Raw genomic sequence first — 19,369 nt, 5'->3', positions numbered from 1 at the left:
ATCTGATAAATAAATCATGGGCTTGGCGCAGTCTGTTCAAACACAGAGTAAAGGTCACACATGACTCACTGGCGTTCAGCGTCACAGGTTCACTCACCTGTGTCTTCACATCCAGACATGGCGATCCTGTGTGCTGTCCCAGATTCACTGCATACTGCATCACCTCTGGACTAAAACTGTCTTCTCCAAAAAAGGCCAAGGACCAGGCCGGGCTCAAGCTGAGGCCCGCTCCTCCTGCTTTGGATCCAGGCAAGAGGAGCTGCTCTGACACCAGGGAGTCGCTGTCCTCCATGTCCTCCAAGCAGTCGGGGCTCATCTGCTCATCATCGAGGGCTCCCAGCAGCCCATCCTCTCTCGCTGACAGAAACTCGGCTTCAGAGGGGCTTTCATCGCTGCCCCCCACTGAATGATCTCCTCCCTCCATGACCCCAGCGTCTGAACCGTCCGTGCTCGCGCCTGTAGACAGGGGCAGCAGAGAAAGAAAGAGAGGGAGGGAGAAAGAGGCAAAAGAGAGAGAGGACTGAATCACATGGAGAGCAACAAAACAACAAAACAAACTGGATTTGAGCAGAAAACAGAGGGAGAGATCAGAGGGAGATGCTGGGGGTAGTTAGTGCTCACCCTGTTGTGGCTGCACAATGAGTCCACTGTTGAACAGATGAGCTTAAAGGCAGTTCAACCCGTCATATCACCATCTTTTTATCTCAAGTATCTTGCAAGAGCCTGTTTGTAACCAAGACCCCATGTCTCACGCATATTAATAGAACCAAAAATGCGTACGCAAGAGCTTGTGAGTGTGTGTGAATATCATTGGTCAGGAATGAGCTTCTGGAACGAGGAGAGAAAAAAAATACATATCCAAACAAACTCCAAAATCTTAAGAACAGCATCCAGCAGCTGCTCACAGCTCCCATGACTTTAATCAGTGTCTGGTGCTGGTGCTCAACAGTGTTTTTCATATTGAAAACAATTATCAAATAGGATCTACTAATTCCTCTTTATGAATCTATTCAAGATATCTTACATAGGGAGACAATTCCTACAAAGAAAGTATTCTCACTTTTTTGTATTTTATACAATAATATACTTAATATTATATTCTATGATACTGTACTACAGTTCAGAGAGGAATACTTTACTTTTCAATGCTGTAAAAACAATAATATTATTCAACAGTATATTTCATCATATTTGTTTTTAACAAAATTATTTAAAAAGATTTCACATTGCTCCGACACTATATTTTGCTTGAGAACATTGAAATATGGAAATTGAAGGTTTTATATGATTTCTTTAGATTCTGACGATGACAGATTTGTATTTTACAAATTTGGAACTGAGCTGAAATTGAACCAGTCATCAGAAACCAAACCCTATGAGCAAGATATTTAGAAACATGGATCAACATGAAAGTCGGTCTCCTACCTTGACTAATGCACTGTTGACTTTGCTCCGATCTTACTTCAACATCTCTATGTGCACTCTCGTGTTCTTCATGACAGGACTGGGCCACGGTCTCTTCTATAGAATCCACAGTAGCGGGACTGGAGGTGTGAATGTTTCCATTTAGATCAAGATGGCCGTACAAGCAAACTTCTCTTTTTCCTCTCCACACAGATGCAATCAATGGTGGAGTGCGGGCTGCCCTTTTCACAGCCTTTGATGGAGGATGCTCATTAGAGCCGCTGTATGGGGTGCATTAGGTGAGAAAAAAAAAAGCATACTGTTCAAAGCTAATGACAGTCAGAACCTATTGAAAGAATTAAACCAACATTATTCATTTTAGTATGTACATTTCTATATTTGGAGAAAATACAAAACACTTGACATCACATAACACATCTTGCAGATCACACACCCATTGATCCATAAAGTTTAACTGCACCCTGAGACAAAGCAACGTTCACTCCAATCTGTGTAAGCGTTAGAATGGATAATGTTTCAATTCAGAGGATCCAGTCCTGCCTCTCCCCCCTGTCTGGAGTCGGAACCCCCCCCCAACCTCCCAAAAAATAACAACCCTCTACAGCTGAGCCCTGTGAGCGAGCCCCCAGCCACAGGAAAACAGTGTCTATCTCTCTCTCCCTGCAAAGTGTTTCACTACCACAGCAGATTAAGATGGGGTCTCTCAGCACGGTGCCCTGAGCATGAGAGCATGGCAACGGCTTGATGAAAAAGATGTCTGGGAGAATTGGCAGGCTCGACCCTCGGCTCGTCTCCAGCTCACATACAAATGAAGAGAGACAAGAGCAAAGCGTGGAATTCGTTGCCTTCACTCATGTATTCATTCATATACTCCCAGTGCCACTTATCAGTTACTATGCAGATGAGGCTTTGCATGAATCTTCAGTGTATCCAGACGTTCTCCGCAGCACTAACAAACACGGCCGTTCCCATGGGGACCATTTATGCTGCCGACTGAAGTTTACGTATGAAGTGCACGTTGAATAAATTCTCATTTAAACACTGTGTATGGGCATTGTGAGCGTGCAGGTCATGTTTACTTGGATTATTCTGTGTGTCTGTTCTTCACAACCCACATGAGAATAAATTAAAAATCTGATCAGAGCAGGGCCCCGCTGGGTAACCTCAGTGTTTACACGGCACAACACAAAATATCTATCCTCAATTTAATCAAATATTTTCACTTTTCACTTCTAATCTCTTTAAATCCAAATGCTGTGACTGGTTGTGGTGATTTGATTCACCAGGAAACTCACCCTCTGACGTATTTAAATAAATACAACCTGAACTGTGCTCAGAGTGATTTACCAATTTGCAAATATTATTTTTTTTACTTACCAAGTCCACCCCTAACCCACATCTGAGAAGGACCTCTATATTATTGTATACATTATTTGTATTTTGACCTTATTTATTTTAGATTCTGTTTCTTATTTATGTTTACTACATTTCCCCCCTTGTGCAGCTCTTTTGTGCTGAAGTGTCAATTTTGAATCTCCTCTAAAATTAATATATGCACATCTTATCTGATCTTTTCTTATCTAATTTGTTTGTTAAGAAAGAGAAAAGCATTTGAAGCCCTACTCACAGTGTGGATGGGCTGTAGTTGACGAGGCAGTGTAAAACACCCAGCAAGTCGTCTTCCCAGTACAGACCACTGAACCTCTCCTTCACAACACAGGCAAACGTGTGGTACTGGAGGTCCTTCAACGAGAAGATGTACTCTCCTTGGAAAAGACACAAAGTTGATTTTCAAATGGACCCATCTGAACGACTTAGGGACAAGTTGACGGAGCAGGCCGTAGCTTTGTTGTTTCTTCAAACGTGACCACACTGACGATGACAGATGGCATGAAACAAACACCATGCCGAACCCACTCACATATAAGAGCATCTGTTCTCTGTGAAACTGCAGCAGTCTTGTTTACTTCTGCCATGTGCATTCTCACATATACTGACGTCAATGGATCCAGTGAGTGTTACAGATTCACCTAGGGGCATCCCGACCGCTCCTTAAGCTACCAGAGAGGCAGTATACTGTGTGTGTGATAGAATATAAATAGTGTATAAGGCCCACACTATCAACCAGATACACTGAACAGTATTTCAAAGGAAACATAAAGGAACATTCTTTATATGTTGACATTTATTATGAGTTATTTCCATGATTATAGAGCTATGCTGCATGAAGATTATCTTAGAATCTCCATGAACCGAGTGAACCGAACTTAAGAAGAAAATATACTTTTATTGTCACATTTAACACTTTTACATGCATACATGAAATTGTTCTCTGCATTTAACCCAACCAGTTGGCACCTGGATGAAACACACATTGACAGATGCCATGTACACACATATACTGGAGCGGTGAGCTGCTGTTGCCAGCACCTGGGGAGCAGATGTTGGGGTTACTAAAGGTTTACAAGTATCACCAGACAGGAAACTTGTAAACATGTTACATCATATTAATGTAATGTAATTTAAGTTCAGTATAATTTTAGGCCTATGCTATTAATTTCTCTGTATAAATGAATGCCTGTGTTTAGTTATGCTGGACTGCATTAATCATCTACCCACTCATTCCACACACATTTGTCTGAATGTAGAAAGTGCACTTTGGAGTTGTGGGCCTTCAGTTCCCATGTTGAACATGTCTTCTTCTACATCCTCGATAAATTACACCAGCAGTCTGCAACTCGGTCAAACCGTGGGTCAACATCGCCGTCAACTCATTTAGATAATTTAATTTTTTTATTTCACGATATCGGACTGACAGCCATAGACAGACTGATCCATACTAATCTCCAGCATTTCAAACTTTTTTGTCAAATAAGTTTAGCTACCCCACAATCTCCTCATCACAGTCTAATTTCCAAGCGTGCATTTCTGCTGCTAATGTGCAATCCTGTCACACTGTATATAGTCTCTTTACACTAGATATATATTATTTCTATTCTTTTTATCTTTTCATATTTCCTTGTGTTTATATTTTTAATTATATCTTACTTTTACTGATGTCTATCTTTTGACTGTCCACTTTGCTGCTGCAACACAGCAAATCTCCCAGTTGTGGAACTAATGAATCATTATTGTATCGTATTGCGTCTTCCATGTTCTCCCTGACAACTCCGTGACAACTGTAGAGGTACTGATCCTGGTGCACAAGTATGAATGGTTTAATTCACTGAATTATACATAGATATTGGAGCTGAGCAACAAAACAATAGCAGCAATTATAGCAATATAAGAAAAGTTCAATATGTAAGCACAGTGAGGAGACATAACACATGATTGATCGACCTCAAGTTTGTCAAATGTTTTGCTGTTTATTAAGTATTTGTCATTCTCTTCTCATAAAGTTTAAAAGTTTAAAACCAAATCCTTTCCCCAGGAACATGAATTTAAATTGGCATTTATTGTCAATATCGACTGATACATATGTGATATAATTTTTGGCCATAATACCCAGCCCTAATGGGTATGGTAGTTTTTTTCACAATTGTTATGGTACAAATTAAGTAATAGTACAATGATACAACAGTCATCTAAAGATACATACCCATGGTGATGTCCTCTTGTCCATCATCCAAACACCCATCAAGTGAAAACTCTCCTTTGAGCAGGTCGATCACCTCCTGTAAGGCAGGGTGGACTTTAGGGGGGATGGACTCTGCAGGAAGTTGCTTCTCGACTCGTGTCCCTGGATTTGTTTGTCCATTTAAAGCTCTGATAACACTGTGCTCCAGGCGGCTGTCAGAAATGATGGAGCTCCCACTGACGTATGATGGCGGGTCGTATTCCTGGGGTTTCGGCCTCACAGGCACATTCAGACAGTTAATAAACGGGCCTTCAGTGTTCTCTGGAACTGTGATTAATCCTTGCAGAGGCTGTGGGACCAGGGAGAGATTTATATCCAACCCGAGGAGAGACTCGGGAGCCCTGACCTGCACAGGCACTAAGGAAAGATGTCCTGTTGTGGGATCCTGACAAAAGAGGTAATTGTTGAAGACACCACAGCCATTGAGGTTAGTGGATAATGGCTGAGGAAGAGACTCTTCAAGACAAGAAATATCAGGGAGAACAGATGAAGAGTGGAGCTTTATGTTGGTGCCCGAAGTTGAAGAAGTTGTATTTACGACTGGCTGATAAACAGGCAGCTCCTCTGTATGTAGGATGGGTTCAGTCTGTGCTGGATGTGGGCACTCAGAGTGTGAAGAGAAATCAACATCCTTTTCCTCCATGTTCTCACTAGTTTCTGTGAAACCATCCACATCCCTGCAAAATAAAGAGTTGCCGATGAGGATAATGTTTTTAATCTTTTTAAATCTGCTTTGCTTTTTGTGTAGTAATTAGTTTGTGGTTCTCTCAACTTATAATTTGTTCATTCAATTCTTCAGAAGTATTTGTGATTTTGATTCTTTAATATTTCTGGAAAAATGAAATGAATTACTTTGAATTATTTCAAGGGAAATCAGTGAAATTGTCAAAAAATCGACCCATAAATCCAATCCGCAACAAAATGTAGTGATTCTTCACTGACCCATAAAACATAACACATCCTATCACCAAGTGATAATCCGTCCTGTAGTGTTTGCATAACTTTGCTTAAATACAAACAAAGAATTACACAAAAACACCAGTTATGCATCAAACTGTGACTTAATGTATTTCAATTAAATATTAAATTTCCATGTAACTTTATTACATAGGTTTAATGTAAAGAGTCACATTTAAATAGGAGTTTTCTATCATGTAATTTGTTAAAGCAAAATTGTGGGGTTAGTTAGTTTTGCTGATTGATGGTTTTGTTTTACCTTTGGACAGAGACAGACAGTTTCCCCTCTTTCTTTCTTTATGCCAAGAGAAGCTGACTCTCTTTATATTTAACTCTCAAAGAAATCTTAACTATCCCAAGATGCAAAACTATTCCTTTAAATTGTATGAAAAAGCATCAGCTAAAATGTGGAGTGATAATAAATATTATTTTTGGAACATTGTACCCTTCGGTGGCAGCTCCAACGCTGTGGCTCTCCCCCTCTGAGTCCCCGTCACTGGTCAGGACGATGGGGGTGAAGTGTGTGGCGGTGGAAGTGAAGGCCTCTGGGAGGTGTTGTCCCTTGCTGAGTGGATAGCTGTGGGGAACAGGGCCAGGCACAGGAGCCAAACGGCTCTCAGTGGCCATGGGCAAAAAGCCTACACACAGTTACAACATTGCCAGATACAATATCAGTGATATTGTCTCATGCAGGGAACATCTGTAAATTACATAAAATGTGTAATTATTTAGGAACATGTTTCTTGATAACAACATTCACAGGGTTTTCATAATATCTGACACAGTCAGTGTATAATATGTTCATTTCAGGGTAACCTATAATGCATGAGGGTCTTTGATATTAAATGAAGCTGTCCTACCACTGTTGTTAAGTTCCGACTCTTCATATGAGCTGTGATGAGTTTCTGTGGCACACACATCTTCTGCATCAGTGGATTCTGAGACTGGCTGAAAGACAAATGAAGTGGTTCATTACAAGAGGGAAACAATTTCATTTTTCAGTGAGATGCAACAGGACAGACATTGAAATAATGACCGATCGACAAAAAACACACCCACTCTGAAACTGAGGCTTCATCCATACTACTGTGTTTTAAAATGATCTCTGTCCACACAAGTGTTTTGGCTCCATATCAGTTTCAATCCATATCTGTTTTGATCCCAGTCCATACTAACACGCCTGAAAATGCATCACCTGACCATTCACTTACAGGGCATGCATTTACCAGTGTAAACAGAAAGGCATGTGTGTGGCTCGTCTCCTACACATGTAAGTAGCTGTATCATTGTAAAATGCAGAATTTAACTACACAATGGCTGTTAGCAAAAAAATCTGGGTCGGTAACTCATGTAATTGATTATCTATAATGTGTTTTACGCTGGTAGCCGAGGCTTATGCCGGTAGTTTTGTTCCAGAAGGGGGTCTTGTGATAGGAGCCCGACAAATCAGCGATGACCAAAAAGACCCAAACAGCAAGCCGCTGTGAGGGTCTACGTCACTGTTTCAAAATGTTGCTGCCCGTTAGAATAATATGCATTCAGAGTAGTGTGGACCCCAGAGGTATCCACAGCAGAGTTGTGTTTTAGTAGAGTGGGTGTAGCCTGAGATTTCAAATGACAACATGTGGGTGAATCTGGAAAGAGGAACAGAGGGAAGTTTACCGGGTGAACTTGGCTGATGAGGTTGTTCCACACAGTCTCTGCATTTGTCCCTTCATGTGATAAGTAGTCACGACAGCTCTGGAACACATCCACGTGAAAACAAGTGTGACAACAATGCAGCACACTTCACACACAGGCGTCGATAATGTCAGAATTAATTCTGTTCTGAAATAACTGGAGCATTTGTTTAAATGAAAAACAGCCTGTATTTCTAAAACTAGCATCCACTCAACAAATGACTGACAGCAGAAGAATAACAGTGAATGATGGTGTTTTTTGCAGGAGAGTCCTTGGTTCAGAAAATGACAAAGCACTTTAACAAATTGGATTCTCTATATTTAAATTACAAGTGTTTTTCTTCTACTGAAAGGCAACGCCTGTGTGGAAAGGTTGTGAAGTTGTGATGTTTGCACAGTGATATGCAAAATTAAATCATGATTTATTTATAGCAAACCTTTCATGGAGGTAAATTCAATTCAAAATGTATTAACGGATAAAATACTACGTAAAAGTACAAAATTAATTCAAAGAAATAAAAACACAAGTACAATTATTGGGGGTTCAAATGGGTTTATCTGAAAGTTACTTTTCTGTACCAGTCGTCAGTGTGAATGTCTATTCTTAGGACCTGACAAGAAGTAACAAGAACCTGCAGCCATGCTAGCAGCTCTGTGGGCCTGTAATTAGGCTTAGTGTTGCTGTTGAAATAAATGCTAATGTCAGCACTCTAAAAATGCACGCTACATGTTACAATAATAATAATAATAATAATAACTTTATTTGTAAAGCATGTATCTAAACAAGGGTAGAAAGTGCTTTAGAAAATACATGGCAGAAAAAGGAATAAATAAATGGTATTTAATTCAAATCAATTTAAAAATCATAACATATTAAGGTCGAAACCTTAAAATTTATAGAGGAACCCAACAGTTCCACAATGGGTGTGGGCGACCATCTGTCTCGACCAGTTGGGGTAAGTGGACAAAAATAGGGAAGAGAGGAGAGGTACGTGGAATAGAGGGAAGAGAAGAGAGAGAGACAGGGGGAGGAGAGAGGAGCGAGACCAGGAAAAGTTGTGTTTCCGTCATATTTAAGCTCTGTCAGACTGGTTCTTATAATGAAAATAATAATCTTCAGTTGTACCTTGGCCTCCTCAGGCATTTCGGTCTATTAATTACAATAACGTTAAAAGCCGAACCTGAGGGTACGCTGACGCTAAAGGTAAATCTGACTGGATACACGCTTGTATGGCAGTTCTATGAAGATCAGACATCATTACCTCTGTGCCTTTTTAAACTAAACACCTACTCTCATAGGCAGCAGAGTCACAAGCTGTCCCATTTAAGAAGCTATATAAAATGTAGTTGCAATAAAAGTAAGATAAAAAGGATTAAAATGAATTAAAACAACACAGTAGCACCAGAGTTACAAACCACATGTTAAAAATGCTTTCCTATAAAATAAGTTTTGAGCAGTGATTTAAAGACAGGTAGTGAGTTGACAAGCCTAATCTCATCAGGCAGGGAGTTCCAGAGCCTCGGGGTAGCCAGCCGTGATATGATACCTATACTTTGTTTTAACTAAAATACCGAGCAGCAGTGTTTTAAACAAGCTGCAAGCAAGTGCATTGCAATAGTCCAGACAGAAAAAAGACAAAGGCATTTATGTGCTTTTCTAGGTCTGGGCGAGATAGATCTGATTTATTTTGGATATATTTCATAAGTGGAAGTAGCAGGATTTAATGATATCATTAATATGTGTTTTTAAATTCAGTTTGGAATCGAATGTTAAGCTATTTATACACCAAATATTATTATTTCTGTTTTGTTTTAATTTAGCCGAAAGAAGCTAAGTGACATCAATGACACAAAAACCTTATATAACATAGTAGAGGAAAGAAAAACTGAAAAAACATCATGTCTCCATTAAGTATTTCAAACTAGCTCCACATTCAGTAGAGTAACTGTTCCTTACACACTGACACACAAGCGTTACAACCTAATGGTGTAATATCAGTCAAGGAGAGTAAGCAGTACTTGTTAATAGCTACTTTATACTGTTGCAGCAGTACTTTTACTTAACTAGAGAATCTGAATACTTCTTGCACCACTGCCTGTGAGCATGTTATCACAACGACATTAGCATTTACCTCAAAGCACAACTGATCAGCCTCACAAAGCTGCTAACTCTGGTTAGCAACACATTTACTAATCAGCATGGACACATATATTGCAGCTAGGGTCGATGGGAATTAGCTTTGCAGGGATTTGGCCATAAAACAAAGTACTGGACAAATTAAAAACTTGTGAAGACCTTGTCTTTATTGAAATTTGTGTCTGTTTGATTCATGTTTGAATTCAAAAAAACCTTTTTGTTCATAAAATCGTCAATAAGAAACTGCCAGATCTAGTTGTTGTATGAGGAAGCTGAAAAGATGAATAACGTTGGATGCTGTTGGTGCTTAAAGCATTCAAAGGGAACAGTGGACAGAGAAATGTAATTGAATGGCTGGGAAATTGTGATATAAGACACACGATCGATTGCTAGTGAATGTAATAGTGAATTACATTTTAGTAACAATGCATTATCCTTGAGAAAATGTTAAAAACACCTTCTTAGCCGTAATGATGGTCGGTCTCTCAATGGGCGTCCTCTTCGCCATCTCCAGGAGCAGTCTCTTCAGTTTTCGAGGCATTGCCAGTTTTTGAGAAGGCGATAAACTGAACTTGGCCGTGGACCAGAGAATAGCAGCAACCCCATACACACAAACCTGAGCCAAGACAGAAAAGAGTAGAGGAGGGGAAACTACAACCAAAGCAACATATCGAGACAGCTCAGTTTACAACTGAATGACAGACAGACCTTTTCAGTCACAATGCCATGCTCTTGATACTCGGGAGCAAGATAAAACTCATCTCTGGGTCCTGCAAAGAATGAAAGTGAATGAATGAAGTTAAAAAATCCCCCAGACACTTGCGTTTCATTTACTTTTGCAAAGATTGCATATTCAGCGACTAAAGCACGGGACAGAAGAAAACGTACCTATATTTTTAGGTTTCAAGAAAAGCACCTCTCCCTCGCAGCCCACGTACAATGTGTCCAGACATAAATAGGCTGATGGAAAAGAAGGAATTCAGCTGAACAGATTTGCAACAAAAGTGTGAACAAACTCTCTCACATAATATACATTTAATTTAATGAATTCAACAATATAATCATGCCATATTCAACAAGCTATTTTCTGGATTAGTCATATAAGTATTATTTTCCTGTAACATGTTTCTGTCTTTTAGATCTGTCTAGATCTGTCTAGTTGTTGTTGCATTACACTATCCAGGCACATTTCTCATTTTTTTTATTTTAAAGAAATTGTAAAATATTTCTGAAAAAAATGCAAATTTTTTGCTATCATTCTGAGAACCAAAATCTTTCCCATATCTATCCATTAAATATGAAGGTAATGGCACTGAGCAGAGCTCATACCTCCGCCAAGGCCCAATTATCCCCTTAAATTCAATCACGCTACACAAATTTCCACACACTCATAATTATCAGTCCCCTAAACGGGACGACAAGATTCATGAATGATTCTCTGAGAAATCAATGAAAGTGTTTAAAAATGTCGTATTTCAAAAATTCAAGAAGGTTAATAATAGTTCATAGATAAGTAAGATTGCGTAATCTTGCTTAACAACGAAATAACACCAACCAACCAACAAAAAAAACAGACGGACAAGGCTGAAATCATAGTCTTGTGGTGGATATAATAAAAGCCCTGTTAAGAAATGCAGGGCTTCCGTCTGTTAATTTGAACTGGGAAGGAAGTGTTGAGTTGATTTAGTTTAATAGGGCAACCGGGAGCTCATAAAAAATAACCTTCCTCATAAAATGTGATAATCAAACAGAGGGAAGGAAATTACACAGTTTAAAGCTTAGTTCCATGCATGAAGTGTTTACAATCACCTGGAAAGTCAATGTAGCTCTGCAGTGAGGACAGACAGGTGTAGCACAGAGCCCACAGCTCATTGACCGTCAGCCTCCGTCCACAACGAGTGAGCAGCTCTCTCAGAGAGATCCACTGGATGGAAACAGAAGAACCAACACAATGTTGAAAAAACATGACTTAAACAAACAGAAGCAACCCCTCACTCCAAATGGAACAATTACACATCCATTAAGGCAGATATGTGAGAAATATTCTCTTCTTAGCCAGTACTTTCGTAATGGACCAAAAAAACAGCAGAATTTAAAGGACAGTTCTTTTAAAAAAAAAAAAAAAGCTATGCAGATCTCAGTATTATACTATGTACTATGAAAAACATCTTATTTTTCTCTCGGAATACATAATAAAATCATAGCCAAAAACGTAGCAATTGATCAACAATAGAAATATTTCACGAGAAAGCACTGTTGGGTTCTCTTTAATGTTTTAAGGTCTGTACTTAGAGGGTCTTGATGTGATGTATGCTTAGTGTATGGAACAATGACGGTTGTGTGGCTGACCTCATCCTGAGACTCTTCGTTCAGGCACAGCATGCTTTTGGTCATGTGGTTATTAGGAATGTAGAGGCCGTGGTTCAATGAGCTCTGGTTCCCAAAAGATTCTTGTGCTGTTTCCAGGTCCTGACAGGAAGTACACGGAGATGACAAATCCTGGATACAGTCCTTGGATTCACTTTCATGGTGCTCGTGACTTCTTGTTTCTCCTCTGCATAAAGCTTCTGCAGCGTCTTTGTTTTCTTGTGACATTTGCTTGTCCACAATTGGATTCCCATAATCCTCAGTGCTGCTGTGAGGGTAACATTCACAGGACTTGCCCCGGTTGAGTCTTTGCAGTCTGTCACTCCACACAGACGTGCAGCTCAAGTGTTCGTCTGCTCCTATCTCAGTGAGGTCGCACACTGGTTCACTGATATCTCCATGCGTTGGAGGGGACAGGCAGGGGGGGTTGTTGGAGTCTGGGACAGAGCAGGAGCGGTTCAGAGCCCCCCTCACTCTGTTCAGCCTCTGCTGGACCCTCCTCCTCACTGGGGAGCTGTTGTGGGACCGGCAGTCCACCTCATCTGCCAACATTGTACAGTCTCCGTCACTTGTGTCCATATCCTCAGCCCAGAGAGAGGAATCCCAGCCCCTGCACACCTGCAGAGGACGTTCTCAACATTCAGTCATGTGTTTCAGCTGTTCTATAATCTAAATTATACATCAGGGGTGTAAAACAGAGAGTTTGGATAACTTATGATCTAGGTATGGTCATATAGGTCATAGCTACAGTATACAGTGCATACAGACACATTTCTGAAGGATGTCATCTTTGAGATATGTGTTAGAAAGTAAACCAAAATGATGGGATGCTAATGGAGCTGTGTCTGTTCCATCATGTAAATGAATGACAAACCAATGGGTGGAAAATTATCCTATTTAGCCAAGTCTGGGTTTTAATAAGGTGGTGGATATAGATTTACACTGATACTGATGTTTTAACATAAGGTAGCCAATACTATTACTATTAGTGTTGGAACATTGTTTAAGAAGAGTCAGTTTGCAGTGTATCTTACTAAATTCATAAATGATAGCCTCTTAGTAAGTCCCATTAGCACTGACAGCATCTATTATTATACACAATAGACTTAAAGTCGAATAATAACAGTAAACATACACACATACTAAAATATCTTTCTCATTTCCAGTTTCTTGTTGCTTTGATAGCAAATGCTAAATTTACAAACCAACCCAAATTGTGCACTTAACTAGTGCAGGTAAACAGTAATGGTCCAGGGTTGATATGGTTTGAGTCATTTTCCACTACTGCATGATCTCACTTGGTGTAATCTTTGTTAGTGATAACACTGCTTGGTTTCATTTCTCCCTGCACATCCATGTTGTAGAGAGCTGACACATGTATATCAATCCCAAGGTTTTGCCAATGCAAAACATCCAACTTCTACCTCTAATTGTAATTTCGCTGGGTTCTATAAAATTGGTTTGTTTCTAAATACTGAAAATATCCATAAATAATTTGTTTAACTTGAACAATCATTAAGCAAGGCCATCTGGTTCATTTAACATTATCAGTACTGTTTGCTTCAGTTCAATTACCTCCTGCTCTGGAGCAGCAGCTTCCTATAACAGCTGGTATCTACACTCTGTCACATACCTGCTGTCTGGACAGACCGTTTGTCTTGACAGAAGTGTCACTGCACAGGTCTTCAGTATTGTCATCTGAGCTCAGTCTTCTCAGCAGACATCTGGGTTTGGGATGTTGCCATCTCGCCTGCCAGGAGCTTTCCTGTCCATCTGTGGATGTACAAAGACACTTAGCACCAGGAGGAACCACACCAGAGATCAACCGACAGCTTGTCACAATAGATTGTTGATAAAATTACCTTGAAACGTTGAAACTGATTCAATGGAAAGCGACCGTCGCCCAACAGAGGACAGTTTCCGGCACAAAGCTGCAGAGGAGGTATGAGACATCCGTGCTTCAGCCAGAGACACGATGTCCTGTGGGAGCATCAAACTTGCAGGTTTGCAGTATTGAACAAAGACACTCTAATGTTCAATTGCAACAAATCTGTATCTTTTTAAACAAAGCCACTAGAACAAGCAGTTCATAGGTTTGTCTGTGCAACCAGTGAAGTTGCAGTTTACATCTATTAGGGAAATTATATATAATTATATTTATATATACTAGACCACCTGAAGGAATTTAATAAAGGGTGAAATAGATTATTAACAATAACCATCCAGACATGATTCCACTGCTGTAACCTACATTATATCCAGTGAGAAACTGTCTTCACTAGCAGAGAGACAGCAGGACTCCTGTCCTGATCCTGATCCTGGACTTACAACAATAAAGCTCTCTTCAAGAGGGGACAGAGCAGACTGTTGCTCCTCGGGAGACTCAACTTCTTCAGTGTGTGCAACAGTTTCCCATCAGGTCTCAAAACTCATCTTGGAGTCCAACTGAACATTTGAAACTTTCAGATAGTTGTTCAGGAGAATAGGACAGACAGACAATCTGAAAACCCCCCAGCTCAGACTGGTGCTGGTGTTGAGACATGAGAACATTTGAAAGTATAGACTTAATAGGAATCTAAGCAGAACATGTTTCTGTCAGAGTCACCTGTAATATGGAATCAGTGATTCTGATTGTACATGAGGCATCTCATTTCATAGTATGGAAAGTTCACTGTATTATTGACTAATTGATTGTCATTAGGAAATTTAATATTTTAAATATACTTTACATATAATGTTGGTTCTTGTGAATTCATCATTGTTTATAATTATTTTATGTTATTCTTGTAAATGTATGCTGCAGAGCATAGAAGAACTTCCCTTGTGTCTTTAGTTGATTTTGAAAGTGTATCGCTGCAGTGTCAATCATACTTTCTACTTGTTTGAGGTTTATTATTATCACCAAAAATCATCATTATTGTAAAATATAAATTTTTACTCTTCACTGGATATATATTACAGAGAATTCACTTGAATGGGCCCTTGAAATATGTTTCTCTCCCTGTACACCTTTCCATGTGGTATTGTTTTTAAAAAATGGTTCTATGCTTGGTCCCTTCTATTGGTTTTTTGAGCACTGTTTACTGTTTATACAGGCTTGTTGCTGTTGCTGTGACACGTTCACTGCATTAATTTGCACTGACACACAACTTCCACTTGATGCTGCTCAAGAGCGCTGGCTGACTTCAGTATTTGAACTACCAATTAGATGTAACTCTCTCCTTAAAGACCAATGTAATTCTACATCTGAATGTACTGGGAGATTTGAAGGAGATTATCCACACTGACCACACATGCTGCCAACCATTGGCTTGGGTCATGATGATTTAATAAAAATACATTCCTTTATTTCTTTATTGGTGTTTCTTTCATTATGTTTTATGCTTGTTTCTATTAATTGTTGACAGATGAATGTCTTTCTTGCTAATTTTATGTCTAAATTATTTTAATCACTAAATATCAAAATAAAATAAAGATCAAGCGCTAATTTTGCATTTAAGTTGAAAATTTACCTCAAACACATCTTTTTTTCTTGACAATGAAAACACAGTTATATAAATAAAGTATAAATACAGTTATTACAATTGTCAAGTGAAATCTTTGAGTTATTCCACACTTGATTCACGGAGGTCAAACCATGCAGAGAGCAGGCGGCAGTGTTTTTATACCTGCAGGAGTGGCCTATCCTCAGGCTTCTCCTCCTGCATCTGCTCCAACAGCTTCTGGATTTCTTCTCCCAGCTCAGCCTCGAGCTCTGGCTCAATGACAAAGTTCAGTGCAGCAGAGAGTGTCGAGCCCAGAGAGTAAACATGGCCCTGTGGCAGGAGAAGAAAACAGAGATCTAAATCTGTAAAAGATTATAGAAATATTTACTTTTTTTGCCAGCAATTGTCATGTATTGTGTGTATACTGTATATGATGGAGCTTTTGTTTTGCTTTGCTGCACAGACACTAGATATTATGGTCAGCTCTTTACCCCAACATCTGAAGAGGTCTGCACCCGTACTGATTTAGTAAACAGATGTGGGAGGCGGATCCCAGTGTGGGTGACCAAAATAGAAGAGTAAATATTCAGCTGGCCTAAACTCCGGTTTTGCTTCCGCTATCACTTTAGTAAAATCTCCTTTGAGAAAAACACACTTGAAAAAATAACAGGGAGAAAAGGAGGTGTTACAGTATGACAAGCTGCAGTGAAATTAGATTACAGTTTATTTTAAAATGTACAGGAGACATAAATCTATTGTAAATGTGTGACAGTGAGAATCACAAGAGAGTAGATCAGTAATACTGAAAGAGTGTAAATTATTTATTTGAACATTCATTAAACCCACAATAAGGAGAAAAAGAAGTCTACTACAAAAAAGACCCAGTAGTAGAACTGCATTAGGAAAGTCCAATACATTTTACTGGAGTGGAGTGCATTACACACTTTCATAAATATCATGATCATCAAGATCTAAATTATTATCTGATAAAATGTAGAAAATGCCCTGTCTCCCAATGTTTAAGACTTTTAATACAAAATTCCTGGATTACACCAAAGTTTTATGGGTTTTTCCAGACCCATACCACTAACTTCTACCAAGTTTCATGCTAATTCATGCAGCATTTTTCCATGAACCTGCTAATTACAGACAGACAGACAACCACAGATAAAAGCATAACCTCCTGTCTGTGTGCATGACTGTACAGGTGTATCTAATAAAGTGGTCACTGAAGGTAACATTGGCTAACCTGGGTAAAGGATTGTTTCAAACCTGATGGATCATGTGACTGGTCATGTTTCTTGTTCAATTGTACAGTTTTAGGGATGCTGATCCATTCCCAGATCTAAGAAATTAACCTGGTGGATGCAACATCATTATGACAGATATGGTCATAACTGTAATAAACCAGAATAATCATTAAAGCCACAACACTGTAACAGTTTTACTGTTTGACTATAGAGCCAAGAGACGGGCTTGAAACTGAGTGATATGAGAAGAGAGGAGAGTTTGTGTGGAGAAGCTTTAGGTGAGGAAAGAGAACACTCTCCTTTCCATTCTGCCAAAAAGTGGCAAGGTGCCCGTGACTGTGTGGTGTGCTCCCAGGGGCGGAGTGTGTGCAGCTGTGAGCACATTAAAATCTGGACGAAGACTCCGAGTTTCTCACCTCAAACGTGCTGCCTGTCTTGTCAAACTCAGGAGGGACAAAGGAGCCTTCTGGATCATCTGTGGGTCAATAAACGCACAAATTAACCTTTAAACATCACAACGCCATGAAAAGGGAACATACAGTGCAATTGCTGTGTGATGTGTACACTCTGATGTGCAGCCATGTCAAGTGTATACTGTAACCTACTAGCCAAGCATCCACTGTAATGAGATGCAAACCAGAGGGTTATGCTGAGCCACAGCGAGCACATGCAGCCGTTTCCCTTTAATTTGCATGATTCGTGTGTCAGAGATAATCCCTGACAAACAGGACAGGAGCAATCTGCAGATCAAATGCAGAGGCAGCCTCGGAGGAATCCTCCTCTTCCTCCTGAGGAAGGTCAGAGTTCACACAGGCTGGATAAGCTATAGGCACACAAACACATGAACGGGTCACTGTAAACAGACGGTGCTCTCCCACAGCTGGACTCATGGACTCAGGGAAGTGGAGACGGAGGGAAAGCGAGGTTGTTCTCATGAGTTAGAGGAGAGGAGGTAAAGTAGGTCATGACAGATCTGGGTTTGTCTCCTGGAGTCATGATATCCCCTCCCAGGTGTAGTGAGGCTGGTCTCTCTCCTTTCTCCTCATCTCCACTCGTTCCCTTTAATCTCTATATTTTCTCCTTTTTAACTTGACTCCCCCTTAAAGCCTTTGCCTCCTAATCTCCTTCTTGTTCCTTTACTTTTTGTCTTGTTTCCTTTTTCCTGCTTTAATTTCCTTTCTCCTCAACTTGCATTACCTTTCCTTTCCTCCCCCTCCATCCATTTCCTTGTCCCTCTGTTCCATTTCTTTCACCTAAACCTTCCTTTCTTTTTCTCACCCAAACTTTCCTTTTCCATCCTTTCCTTTCCCTTCTTGTGTTTCCTTTCTTTTCTTTCCCTCCCTTTCTCCTCAACATTATTTTACATATCCTTTACCTAAGTTCCTTTCCTTTCTCCTAAACTTTCCCTTTCTTTCCTTGACCCTCTTTTCCTTCCCTTTTCTCTCCTACTTTGCTTTATAATCTCCTCTTCCGTTTCTTCTTTCTTGTCTTCTCCCATTTTATTTCTATTTGAGTTTTTTTTCTCTTCTCTGTCTTCTCAAAAATGCTGGCAGTTTAAATAAGCAAGGAGAAAGAAAGTCACCGAGTGATAAAGGAGGACAAGGTAATTTAAGTACTAGCATTCAGGAACCATAACCCAGTGAAATGTGCTGTGAATAAAAGAGAAAATATGGACAGCCGTTGTCAGTGACGCAGTTGGCTCCGGGGTGATGGTGAGAGCTTGGTGAGTCATGTATGCCTACAGCATTTTAGCACAACAGGTAGTGTGAGGAGAGCAGTACCGCTGCTTCAACACGCTCTCCATTTCCCACTGAGCACAGCCGGCCATGTTTTATCACAAATGGAGCAGTTTGCGGTGCTTAGCTCGGGAAAATGAGCAGTTTGTTTTGGTCAGCACTGTAGGAAACCATTAGAGGACATTTTGTTGCACTGGCTGGCTGCTGTGGCGCCTGCACTTCATCCACAGTCACGTACGACTGTGTTCCCGTCATCGCCGCAGTGATTAATTAGCCGAAATGAATGAGGCGTTGTGGCAACAGCTATTATCACTGAGATTCATCATCACTGCAGCCCTCAAGGTCACTCCAGGGACGGCCTGTTTCTGTGGGAACGTGAGATTGGCCGTCCAACTGGGCATCAGCTTGACATTTCATTGCTATCGGACAAAAAAAGCTCAATTAAAAGGAATCAATGGGAAACTGTGCAGCGAGGAAGGCACAGGGTGAAGCCATATGATTAATGATACAGATGCACAGTGTTCAACACGGAACACAAAAAGGTTAATGTGGGCAGCGCGGCTCCTTCCTCTATATCCACAGGATGAGTCAGAGCCAAAGAACTGAACACAATCAAATATCAAATGAGGACGGCAGCTGACAGAGTCACCAGAGCTCCGCTCCATAGTGTCTGTTTCTGACAGAGGGATCTGT

At 40.1% G+C, this 19,369-nt stretch overlaps 1 protein-coding gene across 2 annotated transcripts in view; it reads right to left on the bottom strand.

Annotated features, from left to right (window-relative positions):
- LOC109630372 (kinase non-catalytic C-lobe domain-containing protein 1) overlaps positions 1-19,369 on the bottom strand; it is a 41,430-nt gene that overhangs the window by 13,346 nt on the left and 8,715 nt on the right. Inside the window, exons 3-18 of one of the 2 annotated variants that reach the window (XM_020088550.2) lie at positions 17,357-17,415; positions 15,874-16,020; positions 14,068-14,185; positions 13,839-13,978; positions 12,188-12,823; positions 11,648-11,762; positions 10,727-10,798; positions 10,547-10,608; positions 10,296-10,454; positions 7,685-7,762; positions 6,883-6,970; positions 6,468-6,660; positions 5,027-5,742; positions 3,053-3,191; positions 1,426-1,685; positions 98-456 (exon numbers count right to left, since the gene is read on the bottom strand). In XM_020088550.2, the coding sequence (XP_019944109.2) occupies positions 98-456; positions 1,426-1,685; positions 3,053-3,191; positions 5,027-5,742; positions 6,468-6,660; positions 6,883-6,970; positions 7,685-7,762; positions 10,296-10,454; positions 10,547-10,608; positions 10,727-10,798; positions 11,648-11,762; positions 12,188-12,823; positions 13,839-13,978; positions 14,068-14,185; positions 15,874-16,020; positions 17,357-17,415 (3,341 nt within the window). Of the gene's footprint in view, positions 1-97; positions 457-1,425; positions 1,686-3,052; positions 3,192-5,026; positions 5,743-6,467; positions 6,661-6,882; positions 6,971-7,684; positions 7,763-10,295; positions 10,455-10,546; positions 10,609-10,726; positions 10,799-11,647; positions 11,763-12,187; positions 12,824-13,838; positions 13,979-14,067; positions 14,186-15,873; positions 16,021-17,356; positions 17,416-19,369 lie in introns of those variants that run through there. The other variant, XR_011246078.1, reaches the window with a different exon arrangement.

Source organism: Paralichthys olivaceus, chromosome 14 (genome assembly GCF_024713975.1).
Source record: "Paralichthys olivaceus isolate ysfri-2021 chromosome 14, ASM2471397v2, whole genome shotgun sequence".
NCBI lineage: Eukaryota > Metazoa > Chordata > Actinopteri > Pleuronectiformes > Paralichthyidae > Paralichthys > Paralichthys olivaceus.
This window is presented reverse-complemented; position numbering and strand designations above follow the sequence as displayed.